Source organism: Nerophis ophidion, linkage group LG03 (assembly GCF_033978795.1).
Source record: "Nerophis ophidion isolate RoL-2023_Sa linkage group LG03, RoL_Noph_v1.0, whole genome shotgun sequence".
NCBI classification, from domain to species: domain Eukaryota; kingdom Metazoa; phylum Chordata; class Actinopteri; order Syngnathiformes; family Syngnathidae; genus Nerophis; species Nerophis ophidion.
The window spans coordinates 84,732,795-84,750,256 of record NC_084613.1 but is presented as its reverse complement, the minus strand read 5'-3'; the positions used below and the strand labels follow the sequence as shown (position 1 = coordinate 84,750,256).

At 33.9% G+C, this 17,462-nt stretch overlaps 1 protein-coding gene across 3 annotated transcripts in view; it reads left to right on the top strand.

The window, feature by feature from the left end:
• Positions 1–17,462, top strand: part of plekhh1 (pleckstrin homology domain containing, family H (with MyTH4 domain) member 1) — a 103,873-nt gene that overhangs the window by 85,906 nt on the left and 505 nt on the right. For all 3 annotated transcript variants that reach the window (XM_061896252.1, XM_061896249.1, XM_061896251.1), the window contains 4 exons: positions 4,466–4,596; positions 6,369–6,498; positions 6,570–6,653; positions 10,119–10,265. In XM_061896252.1, the coding sequence (XP_061752236.1) occupies positions 4,466–4,596; positions 6,369–6,498; positions 6,570–6,653; positions 10,119–10,265 (492 nt within the window). The remainder of the gene's footprint in view (positions 1–4,465; positions 4,597–6,368; positions 6,499–6,569; positions 6,654–10,118; positions 10,266–17,462) is intronic.

The following is a 17,462-nucleotide window of genomic DNA, read 5'->3' as shown; positions in this document are numbered from 1 at the left end:
CCAAAAAATTGGCGATATTGCGATAAAAGTCAAAATTATATATGACAAATGTCGCCTTTTTTCCATTAAAAAGTGATAATCTTGCATAAAAAAGTAACACATTTATGGGGAAATCTTGCAATATTACAGAAACAGAAAGAAAATTGTTACCAATTTTATGAGAAAAAAGTCGACACATTGTGAGAAAAAGACTGCTTTTAGTTATTTTTTGTTTTACAGTAATTACAGTATGTCTCTTTGTACATAATTTTTAAATTAATTTTGGCCAAAAGGGGCGCATTTTAACTTCTTACACACACTTGTTATTTCATATGTTGACCAGAGGGAGAGCACTTTTAAAACTGACACACAGTCATTTTGAAAAATCCCTCAAAAATCCATAAAATTTGGCAATTTTATGAAAAGAGTCGTAATTTTACTCGACAAAAGTCACAACTTTACAAGAAAACGTAAAAATGTTCGCAATATTATAATAATCGGAATTTTACTCGGCAAAATGATGACCAAAGTCATCATTTGACTCCAAAAAATATCTGTTTTACAAAAACAACCCAAAAAATTGGCGATTGTGCGATAAAAGTCAAAATTATATATGACAAATGTCGCCTTTTTTCCATTAAAAAGTGATAATTTTGCATAAAAAAGTAACACATTTATGGGGAAATCTTGCAATATTACAGAAACAGAAAGAAAATTGTTACCAATTTTATAAGAAAAAAGTCGACACATTGTGAGAAAAAGACTGCTTTTAGTTATTTTTTGTTTTACAGTAATTACAGTATGTCTCTTTATACATAATTTTTAAATTAATTTTGGCCAAAGGGAGCGCATTTTAACTTCTTACACACACTTGTTATTTCATATGTTGACCAGAGGGAGAGCACTTTTAAAACTGACACACAGTCATTTTGAAAAATCTCTCAAAAATCCATAAAATTTGGCAATTTTATGAAAAGAGTCGTAATTTTACTCGACGAAAGTCACAACTTTACAAGAAAACGTAAAAATGTTCGCAATATTATAATAATCGGAATTTTACTCAGCAAAATGACAAAAGTCATCATTTGACTCCAAAAAATATCTGTTTTACAAAAACAACCCAAAAAATTGGCGATATTGCAATAAAAGTCAAAATTATATATGACAAATGTCGCCATTTTTGCATTAAAAAGTGATAATTTTGCATAAAAAAGTAACACATTTATGGGGAAATCTTGCAATATTACAGAAACAGAAAGAATATGAGAAATTGTTACCAATTTTATAAGAAAAAAGTCGACACATTGTGAGAAAAAGACTGCTTTTAGTTATTTTTTGTTTTACAGTAATTACAGTATGTCTCTTTATACATATTTTTTAAATTAATTTTGGCCAAAAGGTGCGCATTTTAATTTCTTACACACACTTGTTATTTCATATGTTGACCAGAGGGGGGCACTTTTAAAACTGACAGTCATTTTGAAAAATCCCTCAAAAATCGATAAAATTTGGCAATTTTATGAAAAGAGTCGTAATTTTACTCGACAAAAGTCACAACTTTACAAGAAAACGTAAAAATGTTCGCAATATTATAATAATCGGAATTTTACTCAGCAAAATGATGACCAAAGTCATCATTTGACTCAAAAAAATATCTGTTTTACAAAAACAACCCAAAAAATTGCGATAAAAGTCAAAATTATATATGACAAATGTCGCCTTTTTTCCATTAAAAAGTGATAATTTTGCATAAAAAAGTAACTCATTTATGGGGAAATCTTGCAATATTACAGAAACAAAAAGAATATGAGAAATTGTTACCAATTTTATAAGAAAAAAGTCGACACATTGTGAGAAAAAGACTGTTTTTAGTTATTTTTTGTTTTACAGTAATTACAGTATGTCTCTTTGTACATATTCTTTAAATTAATTCTGGCCAAAGGGTGCGCATTTTAATTTCTTACACACACTTGTTATTTCATATGTTGACCAGAGGGAGGCGCACTTTTAAAACTGACACAGTCATTTTGAAAAATCCCTCAAAAATCCATAAAATTTGGCAATTTTATGAAAAGAGTCGTAATTTTACTCGACAAAAGTCACAACTTTACAAGAAAACGTAAAAATGTTCGCAATATTATAATAATCGGAATTTTACTCAGCAAAATGATGACCAAAGTCATCATTTGACTCCAAAAAATATCTGTTTTACAAAAACACCCCAAAAAATTGGCGATATTGCGATAAAAGTCAAAATTTTATATGACAAATGTCGCCATTTTTGCATTGAAAAGTGATAATTTTGCATAAAAAAGTAACACATTTATGGGGAAATCTTGCAATATTACAGAAACAGAAAGAAAATTATTACCAATTTTATAAGAAAAAAGTCGACACATTGTGAGAAAAAGACTGCTTTTAGTTATTTTTTGTTTTACAGTAATTATAGTATGTCTCTTTGTACATATTTTTTAATTAATTTTGGCCAAAGGGGGCGTGTTTTAACTTCTTACACACACTTGTTATTTCATATGTTGACCAGAGGAGGCGCACTTTTAAATCTGACACACAGTCATTTCGAAAAATCCATAAAATTTGGCAATTTTATGAAAAGAGTCGTAATTTTACTCGACAAAAGTCACAACTTTACAAGAAAACGTAAAAATGTTCGCAATATTATAATAATCGGAATTTTACTCAGCAAAATGACCAAAGTCATCATTTGACTCCAAAAAATATCTCTTTTACAAAAACACCCCAAAAAATTGGCGATATATTGCGATAAAAGTCAAAATTATTTATGACAAATGTCGCCATTTTTGTATTAAAAAGTGATAATTTTGCATAAAAAAGTAACACATTTATGGGGAAATCCTGCAATATTACAGAAACAAAAAGAATATGAGAAATTGTTACCAATTTTATAAGAAAAAAGTCGACACATTGTGAGAAAAAGACTGCTTTTAGTTATTTTTTGTTTTACAGTAATTACAGTATGTCTCTTTGTACATCCATCCATCCATTTTCTACCGCTTATTCCCTTTTGGGGTCGCGGGGGGCGCTGGCGCCTATCAAATTAATTTTGGCCAAAGGGTGCGCATTTTAATTTCTTACACACACTTGTTATTTCATATGTTGACCAGAGGGAGAGCACTTTTAAAACTGACACACAGTCATTTTGAAAAATCCCTCAAAAATCCATAAAATTTGGCAATTTTATGAAAAGAGTCGTAATTTTACTCGACAAAAGTCACAACTTTACAAGAAAACGTAAAAATGTTCGCAATATTATAATAATCGGAATTTTACTCGGCAAAATGATGACCAAAGTCATCATTTGACTCCAAAAAATATCTGTTTTACAAAAACAACCCAAAAAATTGGCGATTGTGCGATAAAAGTCAAAATTATATATGACAAATGTCGCCTTTTTTCCATTAAAAAGTGATAATTTTGCATAAAAAAGTAACACATTTATGGGGAAATCCTGCAATATTACAGAAACAAAAAGAATATGAGAAATTGTTACCAATTTTATAAGAAAAAAGTCGACACATTGTGAGAAAAAGACTGCTTTTAGTTATTTTTTGTTTTACAGTAATTACAGTATGTCTCTTTGTACATATTTAATAAATTAATTTTGGCCAAAGGGGGCGCGTTTTAACTTCTTACACACACTTGTTATTTCATATGTTGACCAGAGGGGGCGCACTTTTAAATCTGACACACAGTCATTTCGAAAAATCCATAAAATTTGGCAATTTTATGAAAAGAGTCGTAATTTTACTCGACAAAAGTCACAACTTTACAAGAAAACGTAAAAATGTTCGCAATATTATAATAATCGGAATTTTACTCAGCAAAATGATGACCAAAGTCATCATTTGACTCAAAAAAATATCTGTTTTACAAAAACAACCCAAAAAATTGCGATAAAAGTCAAAATTATATATGACAAATGTCGCCATTTTTGCATTAAAAAGTGATAATTTTGCATAAAAAAGTAACACATTTATGGGGAAATCTTGCAATATTACAGAAACAGAAAGAAAATTGTTACCAATTTTATAAGAAAAAAGTCGACACATTGTGAGAAAAAGACTGCTTTTAGTTATTTTTTGTTTTACAGTAATTACAGTATGTCTCTTTGTACATCATTTTTTAATTAATTTTGGCCAAAGGGGGCGCATTTTAATTTCTTACACACACTTGTTATTTCATATGTTGGCGCACTTTTAAAACTGACACAAAGTCATTTTGAAAAATCCCTCCTTTTTGGGACCATCCTCATTTTGACCAGCAGGGGTGCTAATGAGACATTCTCTATTAGATGCAATGTTATCGGGACCATGACTTATGTCATCAATTGTTCACACCTCCTCTTATGGAAGATGCTTTTCCTTCTTCATGTCTCAAGAACACACACACACACACACACACTGCGGTGTACCATAAGATTAATGATGTATTATTATTATCCAACAAGGTGGAGCAGGGTGATTTGGACCAATCAGCAATCACATCTTCCCAAGGCAAAAGTCACGTGATGGTCCTGCAGATGTTGGAGCGCTTCTACCCAAAACTCTACAAACAAGACTGCGGCGCAGAACAGCTCAGGTTGTACAAAAAAAACACGAATAAAATATTTTTCCAATATTAATACAATAAATCTTAAAAAATAATAATACTATAGTAATAAATGATAAATGGGTTGTACTTGTATAGCGCTTTTCTACCTTCAAGGTACTCAAAGCGCTTTGACACTACTTCCACATTCACACACACATTCACACACTGATGGAGGGAGCTGCCATGCAAGGCGCTAACCTGCACCCATCAGGAGCAAGGGTGAAATGTCTTGCTCAGGGACACAACGGACGTGACGAGGTTGGTACTAGGTGGGATTTGAACCAGGGACCCTCGGGTTGCGCACGGCCACTCCCCCACACCGTCCCAATACTACGGTAATACATTACAAATAATAATACCATAATAAAATACCTTATGTTATTATAATTAATACTACTATGAAATTCTTTTAAAATTTTTGTTCTGGAAAATCTAGAAGAAATAACGATTTGTCTTTGTTAGAAATATAGCTTGGTCCAATTTGTTATATATTTTAACAAAATGCAGATTGGATTTTAACATATTTAAAACATGTCATCAAAATTCTAAAATTAATTTAAATCAGGAAAAAATTACAAATGATGTTCCTTAAACTCTTTTTTTTACATTTTTTTCAAAAAGATTCAAATTAGCTAGTTTTTTTTCGGTTGAATTTTGAATTTTAAAGAGTCGGAATTGAAGATAAACTATGTTTGAAAATAAAATTTTCATTTTTTTTCCTGTTTTCTCCTCTTTTAAATCGTTCAATTAAGTTTTTTTTTTCATCATTTATTCTCTACAAAAAAATGGAAAAAATGACAGACAGAAATACCCATTTTTTTTTTATATATATAGATTTATTTCCATCCATCCATCCATTTCCTACCGCTTATTCCCTTTCGGGGTCGTGGGGGGCGCTGGCGCCTCTCTCAGCTACAATCGGGCGGAAGGCGGCGTACACCCTGGACAAGTCGCCACCTCATGGCAGGGCCAACACAGATAGACAGACAACATTCACACACTAGGGACCATTTAGTGTTACCAATCAAAATTCATTAAAGGTAAATTGAGCAAATTGGCGATTTCTGGCAATTTATTGAAGTGTGTATCAAACTGGTAGCCCTTGGCATGAATCAGTACCCAAAAAGTAACTCTTCCTTTCAAAAAGGTCGGTGACCCCTGCTATAAACAATACTAATATAGTACTCCTTTAATGTTTTGAAGTGAATTATATTTATATAGCGCTTTTCTCTAGTGACTCAAAGCGCTTTACATAGTGAAACCCGATATCTAAGTGACATTTAAAGCAGTGTGGGTGGCACTGGGAGCAGGTGGGTCAAGTGTCTTGCCCAAGGACACTACGGCAGTGACTAGGATGGCGGAAGCGGGAATCGAACCTGCAACCTTCTAGCTGCTGGCACGGCCACTCTACTAACCGAGCAATACCGATATGTATATTATGAATAATACTACTAAAATGTGTACACCACGAATAACAAAATAATAAAGATAATAGTAATATAATATAGTAAACATTTACTATTGTTATGCTGTGACAGCAGGTCGGCTGAGTGTATAAAAAAACATAAATAAATAATAATACCAATATTATAATAATTTATCATACATTATATTACTATAATGATAGAATTTTGTATATTATAACCACATCTCTACAAGCCTTTTTTACACGTTTTCCTGCTCTTCAGGGGATTTCATTCCGATAAAATCCCCTGAAGAGCAGGGGAAACCATTGGAATATTTATCGCTGTTTCTTTTAGAGATGTTGGTGAGCGTCTGGCCGCCAAGTGGTCCAAGTTAGGAGGATGCAGCAGGTCTGAGTGTGTGAGGACTTACCTGACCGTGGCCCGCAGCTGGACTCTGTTTGGTGCCAAACTGTTCAGCGTCAAGGTGAGACCAGGTCTTACTTGTCTCACTTCGGAGCCAGCTCGTGATGAATAATATGTTGGACTTGTTTGCAGCCGGTCAACTCCGTCCCTCGCCAGCAGAGTCCGGCCTGGCTGGCCGTCAACGAGGATGGACTCCGAGTGCTGGACTGCACTATGGTCTGTAGCTAGCCGCTAATAGCAAGCTATTAGCAATTAGCAGCAAACAATTAGCAGCTATTCATTCACTTTGGTCAGTAGCTAGTCGCTAATAGCTAGCTGCTAATAGCAGCTAACAATTTGCTGCGAACAATTAACAGCCAATCATTCACTTTAGTCAGTAGCTAGCCGTTAATAGCGAGCTATTAACTATTAGCAGCAAACAATTAGCAGCTAATCATTCACTATGGTCAGTAGCTAGTCGCTAATAGCTAGCTGCTAATAGCAGCTAACAATTTGCTGCGAACAATTAACAGCCAATCATTCACTTTAGTCAGTAGCTAGCCGTTAATAGCTAGTTATTAACAATTAGCAGCTAATCATTCAATATGGTCAGTCACTAGCCACTAATAGCTAGCATCTAATTGCTAGCTGCTAATCATTCAATATGGTCAGTAGCCAGCCGCTAATAGATACCTGCTAATTTTTAGCTATTAATAATTAGCAGCTAATCATTCAATATGGTCTTTCGCTAGCCACTAATAGATAGCTATTAACAATTAGCAGCTAATCATTCACTTTAGTCAGTAGCTAGCCGTTAATAGCTAGTTATTAACAATTAGCAGCTAATCATTCAATATGGTCAGTTGCTAGCCGTTAATAGATAGCTGCAAACTTTTAGCTATTAACAATTAGCAGCTACTCATTCAATATTGTCAGTAGCTAGCCACTAATAGCTAGCAGCTAATTGCTAGCTGTTAATAGCTAATCATTCAATATGGTAAGTAGCCAGCCGCTAGTAGATACCTGCTAATTTTTAGCTATTAACAATTAGGAACTAATCATTCAATATGGTCAGTCGCTAGCCACTAATAGCTAGCTGATAATAGCTAGCTATTACCAATTAGCAGCTAACAAATAGCCGTGAACAATTGGCCGTTAATTGTTCACTATGGTCAGTAGCTAGCCGCTAATAGCTGGCAGCTAATTGCTAGCCATTAATAGATAGCTATTAACAATTAGCAGCTAACAAATAGCAGCGAACAATTGGCAGTTAATCGTTCTTTATGGTCAGTAGCTAGCCACAAACAACTAGCCGCTAATTGCTAGTCCCTAGTAGCTAGCTACTAACAATTAGCAGCTAACAATTAGCAGTTAATTGTTCATTGCGGTCAGTAACTAGCTGCTAATAGCTAGCTATTAACAGTTAGCAGCTAACAATTAGCAGTTAATCGTTCATTATGGTCAGTAGCTAGCCGCTAATAGTTAGCTATTAACAATTAGCAGCTAACAAATAGCAGCGAACAATTGGCAGTTAATCGTTCATTATGGTCAGTAGCTAGCCGCTAATAGCTAGCAGCTAATTGCTAGCCATTAATAGCTGGCTATTAACAATTAGCAGCTAACAATTAGCAACGAACAATTGGCAGTTAATCGTTCATTATGGTCAGTAGCTAGCCACAAACAACTAACCGCTAATTGCTAGTCGGAATAGCTAGCTATTAACAATTAGCAGCTAACAATTAGCAGTTGTTTTTTCATTACGGTCGGTAGCTAGCCGCTAATAGCTAGCTATTAACAGTTAGCAACTAAAAATTAGCAGTTAATCGTTCATTACGGTCAGTAGCTAGCCGCTAATAGCTAGCTATTAACAATTAGCAGCTAACAAAAAGCAGCGAACAATTGGCAGTTCATCGTTCACTATGGTCAGTAGCTAGCCGCTAATAGCTAGCAGCTAATTGCTAGCCATTAATAGCTAGCTATTAACAATTAGCAGCTAACAAAGAGCAGTGAACGATTGGCAGTTCATCGTTCTTTATGGTCAGTAGCTAGCTGCTAATAGCTAGCTATTAACAATTAGCAGCTAACAAAAAGCAGCGAACAATTGGCAGTTAATCGTTCAATATGGTCAGTAGCTATCCGCTAATAGCTAGCAGCTAATTGCTAGCCATTAATAGCTAGCTATTAACAATTAGCAGCTAACAAATAGCAGTGAACGATTGGCAGTTCATCGTTCTTTATGGTCAGTAGCTAGCCACAAACAACTAGCCGCTAATTGCTAGTCCTTAATAGCTAGCTATTAACAATTAGCAGCTAACAATTAGCAGTTAATTGTTCATTACGGTCGGTAGCTAGCCGCTAATAGCTGCTAACAATTAGCAGTTAATCGTTCATTACCTCAGTAGCTAGCCGCTAATAGCTAGCTATTAACAATTAGCAGCTAACAAAAAGCAGCGAACAATTGGCAGTTCATCGTTCACTATGGTCAGTAGCTAGCCGCTAATAGCTAGCAGCTAATTGCTAGCCATTAATAGCTAGCTATTAACAATTAGCAGCTAACAAAATAGCAGCGAACAATTGGCAGTTAATCATTCAATATGGTCAGTAGCTAACCACTAATAGATACCTGCTAATTTTTAGCTATTAACAATTAGCAGCTAATCATTCAATATGGTCTTTCGCTAGCCACTAATAGCTAGCTATTAACAATTAGCAGCTAACAAATAGCCGTGAACAATTGGCCGTTAATCTTTCACTATGGTCAGTAGCTAGCCGCTAATAGCTAGCAGCTAATTGACTGTGTTGGATCCATTATGGATTGATCTTTCACAGTATCATGTTCTCATATGTTCTCATAGTCATCAGTATCATCAGTATCACAGTATCATGTTCTCATAGTCATCATTGTCACCGACGTCCCACTGGGTCATTATCGTCACCGGAGTCCCACTGGGTGTGAGTTTTCCTTGCCCTTATGTGGGCCTACCGAGGATGTCGTAGTGGTTTGTGCAGCCCTTTGAGACACTAGTGATTTAGGGCTATATAAGTAAACATTGATTGATTGATTGATTAATAACTAGCTATTAACAATTAGAAGCTAACAAATAGCGAACAATTGGCAGTTAATCGTTCGTTATGGTCAGTAGCTAGCCACAAACAACTAGCAGCTAATTGCTAGTTGTTAATAGCTAGCTATTAAGCAGTTAACAATTAGCAGTTAATCGTTCATTATGGTCAGTAGCTAGCCGCTAATAGCTAGCTATTAACAATTAGCAGCTAACAAAAAGCAGCTAACAATTGGCAGTTAATCATTCACTATGGTCAGTAGCTATCCACTAATAGCTAGCAGCTAATTGCTAGCCATTAATAGCTAGCTATTAACAATTAGCAGCTAACAAATAGCAGTGAACGATTGGCTGTTCATCATTCTTTATGGTCAGTAGCTAGCCACAAACAACTAGCCGCTAATTGCTAGTCCTTAATAGCTAGCTATTAACAATTAGCAGCTAACAACTAGCAGTTAATTGTTCATTACGGTCAGTAGCTAGCCGCTAATAACTAGCTATTAACAGTTAGCAGCTAACAGCCTATAGTTAGCAGCTAACTACTAATAGCTAGCAGTTATTAGCTATGATCTAGCAGGTAAAGCTAGCTGCATGTTGACTTTGAAAGGAGCAAAGGTCCACAAGTGTTGCCATCCTTCAGCACACGCTGGCTTCCCACGCCTACCAGTCAGTGGTGACCTTCGGGGGCTGCTGTGATGACTTCATGCTGGTCGTCAGACGGCGGGAAGAAGCTGCCAGCGGGAAGACGGCCGTGGAGAAGATGATGTTTGCTGCCACCAAACCAGAGGTAACACAGGCACAGACCTCAAGTTGGCTGTTTTGGGAAATTTTGCAGACATAGCTCGGTTGGTAGAGTGGCCGTGCCAGCAACTTGAGGGTTGCAGGTTCGATTCCCGCTTCCGCCATCCTAGTCACTGCCGTTGTGTCCTTGGGCAAGACACTTTACCCACCTGCTCCCAGTGCCACCCACACTGGTTTAAATGTCACTTAGATATCGGGTTTCACTATGTAAAGCGCTTTGAGTCACTAGAGAAAAGCGCTATATAAATATAAATCACTTCACTTCACTTCACTTTAGAGCAGGGGTCACCAACACCAGGTCGCCCGTAAGGACCAGATGAGTCGCCCGCTGGCCTGTTCTAAAAATAGCTAAAAAAGAAGCACTTACCAGTGAACTGCCTGTATTTTTTAAATTGTATTTATTTACTAGCAAGCTGGTCTCGCTTTGCTGGACATTTTTAATTCTAAGAGAGACAAAACTCAAATAGAATTTGAAAATCCCCAAAATATTTTAAAGACTTGGTCTTCACTTGTTTAAATACATGTTTTAATTTGCTTCTTATAACTTTCAGAAAGACAATTTTACAGAAAAAATACAACCTTAAAAATGATTTTAGGATTTTTAAATTCCTTCCTCTTCTTTCCTGACAATTTAAATCAATGTTCAAGTATTTCTTTTTTAATTGTAAAGAATAATAAATAAATTTTAATTTAATTCTTCATTTTAGCTTCTGTTTTTTCTATGAAAAATATTTGCGAAATATTTCTTCAAACTTATGATTAAAATTCCCAAAAATATTTTAAAGACTTGGTCTTCACTTGTTTAAATACATTTCTTACTTTGCTTCTTATAAATTTCAGAAAGACAATTTTAGAGAAAAAATACAATCTTAAAAATGATTTTAGGATTTTTAAACACCTTTTTACCTTTTAAATTCCTTCCTCTTCTTTCCTGACAATTTAAATCAATGTTCAAGTATTTTTTTTTAATTGTAAAGAATAATAAATACATTTTAATTTAATTCTTCATTTTAGCTTCCGTTTTTTCTCTGAAAAATATTTGCGAAATATTTCTTCAAACTTATTATGATTAAAATTCCCAAAAATATTTTAAAAGACTTGGTCTTCACTTGTTTAAATACATTTTTTACTTTGCTTCTTATAAATTTCAGAAAGACAATTTTAGAGAAAAAATACAACCTTAAAAATGATTTTAGGATTTTTAAACACCTTTTTACCTTTTAAATTCCTTCCTCTTCTTTCCTGACAATTTAAATCAATGTTCAAGTATTTTTTTTTTATTGTAAAGAATAATAAATACATTTTAATTTAATTCTTCATTTTAGCTTCCGTTTTTTCTCTGAAAAATATTTGCAAAATATTTCTTCAAACTTATTACGATTAAAATTCCCAAAAATGTTTTAAAGACTTGGTCTTCATTTGTTTAAATACATTTTTTACTTTGCTTCTTATAAATTTCAGAAAGACAATTTTAGAGAAAAAATACAACCTTAAAAATGATTTTAGGATTTTTAAACACCTTTTTACCTTTTAAATTCCTTCCTCTTCTTTCCTGACAATTTAAATCAATGTTCAAGTATTTTTTTTTATTGTAAAGAATAATAAATACATTTTAATTTAATTTTTCATTTTAGGTTCGTTTTTTTTCGACGAAGAATATTTGTGAAATATTTCTTCAAACTTATTATGATTAAAATTCCCCAAAAATATTTTAAAAGACTTGGTCTTCACTTGTTTAAATACATGTTTTACTTTGCTTCTTATAACTTTCAGAAAGACAATTTTACAGAAAAAATACAATCTTAAAAATGATTTTAGGATTTTTAAACACCTTTTTACCTTTTAAATTCCTTCCTCTTCTTTCCTGACAATTTAAATCAATGTTCAAGTATTTTTTTGTTGTTGTAAAGAATAATAAATACATTTTAATTTAATTCTTCATTTTAGCTTCTGTTTTTTCTATGAAAAATATTTGCGAAATATTTCTTCAAACTTATTATGATTAAAATTCCCAAAAAATATTTTAAAAACTTGGTCTTCACTTGTTTAAATACATTTTTTACTTTGCTTCTTATAAATTTCAGAAAGACAATTTTAGAGAAAAAATACAATCTTAAAAATTATTTTAGGATTTTTAAACACCTTTTTACCTTTTAAATTCCTTCCTCTTCTTTCCTGGCAATTTAAATCAATGTTCAAGTATTTTTTTTTATTGTAAAGAATAATAAATACATTTTAATTTAATTCTTCATTTTAGCTTCCGTTTTTTCTCTGAAAAATATTTGCGAAATATTTCTTCAAACTTATTATGATTAAAATTCCCAAAAATATTTTAAAGACTTGGTCTTCACTTGTTTAAATACATTTCTTACTTTGCTTCTTATAAATTTCAGAAAGACAATTTTAGAGAAAAAATACAATCTTAAAAATGATTTTAGGATTTTTAAACACCTTTTTACCTTTTAAATTCCTTCCTCTTCTTTCCTGGCAATTTAAATCAATGTTCAAGTATTTTTTTTTATTGTAAAGAATAATAAATACATTTTAATTTAATTTTAAATTTTAGCTTCGGTTTTTTCGACAAAGAATATTTGTGAAGTATTTCTTCAAATTTATGATTAAAATTCCCAAAAATCTAGAAAATCTTTAGAATCAAATTTAAATCTTATTTCAAAGTCTTTTGAATTTCTTTCTAAAATTTTTGTTCTGGAAAATCTAGAAGAAATAATGATTTGTCTTTGTTAAAAATATAGCTTGGTCCAATTTGTTATATATTCTAACAAAGTGCAGATTGGATTTTAACCTAAAACATGTCATCAAAATTTTAAAATAATTTTAATCAGGAAAAAATACTAATGATGTTCCATAAATTATTTTTTAAATTTTTTCAAAAAGATTCAAAATAGCTAGTTTTTCTCTTCTTTTTTTCGGTTTGATTTTGAATTTTAAAGAGTCGAAATTGAAGATAAACTATGTTTCAAAATTTAATTTTATTTTTTTTCCTGTTTTCTCCTCTTTTAAACCGTTCAATTAAGTTTTTTTTTCACCATTTATTCTCTACAAAAAACCTTCCGTGAAAGGAAAAATTTTTTTTCGACGGAATGACAGACAGAAATACCCATTTTTTATATATATATATACATGTAGACTTATTTATTAAAAGTAAATTGAGCAAATTGGCTATTTCTGGCAATTTAAGTGTGTATCAAACTGGTAGCCCTTGGCATTAATCAGTACCCAAGAAGTAACTCTTGCTTTCAAAAAGGTTGGTGACCCCTGCTTTAGAGTTCTATAACTTGGTTCGTGTCACATGCTAACATTAGCACGCAAACTTTTTTGTTGCTGCAAATTTTGCAATCGTTTACCCTACAGTCATATAACTTGGTACTTGACGTATGCTAACTGTTAGCATGCACACTTTTTCTGATCAATTTTGCAACCGTTTACCTCAGTCATTTGACCTGGTACTGGATATATGCTAACTGTTAGCATGTTATCATTTTATTGTGCAAAATTTTCAACCGTTTACCCCGGAGTCATATAACTTGGTACTTGACATATGCTAACTTTTGGCCTGCTAACAGTAGCATGCACACTTTGTCTGGTAAATTTTGCAACCGTTTACTTTAGACTCATATGATTTGGTACTTGATGTATGCTAACTGTTAGTATGTTAACTTTGTTTTGCAAAATTTGCAACCATTTACCCCAGAGTCATTCGACTTGGTACTTGACATATGCTAACTGTCTGCCTGCTATCATTAGCATGCACACTTTTCACCTCAGTCATATGACTTGGTACTTGATATATGCTAGCTGTTAGCATGTTAACTTTGTTTTGCAAAATGTGCAACCGTTTACCCCAGAGTCATTCGACTTGGCACTTGACATATGCTAACTGTTGGCCTGCTAACATTAGCATGCACACTTTTTCTGGTAAATTTTGCAACTGTTTACCTCAGAGTCATATGACTTGGTACTGGGTACATGCTAACTGTTAGCATGTTAATTTTTTTTTTTTTGTGCCAAATTTGCAATCGTTTACCCCAGAGTCATTCGACTTGGCACTTGACATATGCTAACTGTTGGCCTGCTAACATTAGCATGCACACTTTTTCTGGTAAATTTTGCAACCGTTTACCTCACAGTCATATGACTTGGTACTGGATATATGCTAACTATTAGCACGTAAACTTTTTTTGGGGGGGGGAAATTTGCAACCGTTTACCCCAGAGTCATTCGACTTGGTACTTGACAAATGCTATGTGTTGGCCTGCTAACATTGGCATTAACACTTTTTCTGGTATATTTTACAACCGTTTACCCCAATCATATGACCTGGTACTGGATATATGCTAACTGTTAGCATGTTAACTTGTATTTTTTAGCAAAATTTGCAACCGTTTACCCCAGAGTCATTCGACTTGGTACTTGACATATGCTAACTGTTGGCCTGCTAACAGTAGCATGCACACTTTTTCTGGTAAATTTTGCAACCGTTTACCTCAGAGTCAAATGACTTGGTACTTGATATATGCTAACTATTAGCACGTAAACTTTTTTTTGGGGCGGAAAATTTGCAACCGTTTACCCCAGTCATTCGACTTGGTACGTGACATATGCTAACTGTTGGCCATCCAACAGTAGCATGCACACTTTTTCTGGTAAATTTTGCAACCGTCGACCTCAGTCATATGACCTGGTACTGGATATATGCTAACTGTTAGCATGTTAACTTGTATTTTTTTGCAAAATTTGCAACCGTTTACCCCAGAGTCATTCGACTTAGCACTTGACATATGCTAACTGTTGGCCTGCTAACATTAGCATGCACACTTTTTCTGGTAAATTTTTCAACCGTTTACCTCAGAGTCATATGACTTGGTACTTGATATATGCTAACTATTAGCACGTAAACTTTTTTTTTTTTTTTTGGTGAAAAATGTGCAACCATTTACCCCAGAGTCATTCGACTTGGTACTTGACATATGCTATCTGTTGGCCTGCTAACAGTAGCATGCACACTTTGTCTGGTAAATTTTGCAACCGTTTATCTCAGCGTCATATGACTTGGTACTTGATACATGCTAACTGTTAGCATGTTAACTTTTTTTGTCGTTGCAAAATTTTCAACTGTTTACCCCAGAGTCATTCGACTTGGTACTTGACATATGCTAACTTTTGGCCTGCTAACATTAGCATGCACACTTTTTCTGGTAAATTTTGCAACTGTTTACCTCAGAGACATATGACTTGGTACTTGATAAATGCTAACTATTAGCACGTAAACTTTTTTTTTTTTTTTTGGTGAAAAATGTGCAACCATTTACCCCAGAGTCATTCGACTTGGTACTTGACATATGCTATCTGTTGGCCTGCTAACAGTAGCATGCACACTTTGTCTGGTAAATTTTGCAACCGTTTATCTCAGCGTCATATGACTTGGTACTTGATACATGCTAACTGTTAGCATGTTAACTTTTTTTGTTGTTGCAAAATTTTCAACTGTTTACCCCAGAGTCATTCGACTTGGTACTTGACATATGCTAACTTTTGGCCTGCTAACATTAGCATGCACACTTTTTCTGGTAAATTTTGCAACTGTTTACCTCAGAGACATATGACTTGGTACTTGATAAATGCTAACTATTAGCACGTAAACTTTTTTTTTTTTTTTTGGTGAAAAATGTGCAACCATTTACCCCAGAGTCATTCGACTTGGTACTAGACATATGCTAACTGTTGGCCTGCTAATAGTAGGCCTGCTAACAGTAGCATGCACACTTTTTCTGGTAAATTTTGCAACCGTTTATCTCAGCGTCATATGACTTGGTACTTGATACATGCTAACTGTTAGCATGTTAACTTTTTTTTGTTGCAAAATTTGCAACCGTTTACCCCAGAGTCATTCGACTTGGTACTTGACATATGCTAACTGTTGGCCTGCTAACATTAGCATGCACACTTTTCACCTCAGTCATATGACTTGGTACTTGATATATGCTAACTATAAGCACGTAAACTTTTTTTTTTTTTGCAAAATTTTCAACGGTTTACCTCAGAGTCATATAACTTGGTACTTGACATACGTTAACTTTTGGCCTGCTAACAGTAGCATGCACACTTTTTCTGGTAGATTTTGCAACTGTTTATCTCAGCGTCATATGACTTGGTACTTGATACATGCTAACTGTTAGCATGTTAACTTTTTTTTTGTTGCGAAATTTGCAACAGTTTACCCCAGAGTCATTCGACTTGGTACTTGACATATGCTAACTGTTGGCCTGCTAACATTAGCATGCTCACTTTTTCTGGTAAATTTTGCAACCGTTTACCTCTGAGTCATATGACTTGGTACTTGATGTATGCTAACTGTTAGCATGTTAACTTTGTTTTGCAAAATTTGCAACCGTTTACCCCAGAGTCATTTGACTTGGTACTTGACATATGCTAACTTTTGGCCTGCTAACATTAGCATGCACACTTTTTCTGGTAAATTTTGCAACTGTTTACCTCAGAGACATATGACTTGGTACTTGATAAATGCTAACTATTAGCACGTAAACTTTTTTTTTTTTGGTGCAAAATTTGCAACCGTTTACCCCAGAGTCATTGGACTTTGTACTTGACATATGCTAACTGTTGGCCTGCTAACAGTAGCATGCACACTTTGTCTGGTAAATTTTGCAACTGTTTATCTCACCGTCATATGACTTGGTACTTGATACATGCTAACTGTTAGCATGTTAACTTTTTTTGTTGCAAAATTTGCAACAGTTTACCCCAGAGTCATTCGACTTGGTACTTGACATATGCCAACTGTAGGCCTGCTAACATTAGCATGCACACTTTTCACCTCAGAGTCATATGACTTGGTACTGGATACATGCTAACTGTTAGCATGTTATCATTTTATTGTGCAAAATTTTCAAACGTTTACCCCAGAGTCATATAACTTGGTACTTGACATATGCTAACTTTTGGCCTGCTAACAATAGCATGCACACTTTTTCTGGTAGATTTTGCAACCGTTTATCTCAGTCATATGACTTGGTACTTGATATATGCTAACTGTTAGCATGTTAACTTGTCTTTTTTTGCAAATTTGCAACCGTTTACCCCAAAGTTATTCAACTTTGTACTTGACATATGCTAACTGTTGGCCTCCCAACATTAGCATGCA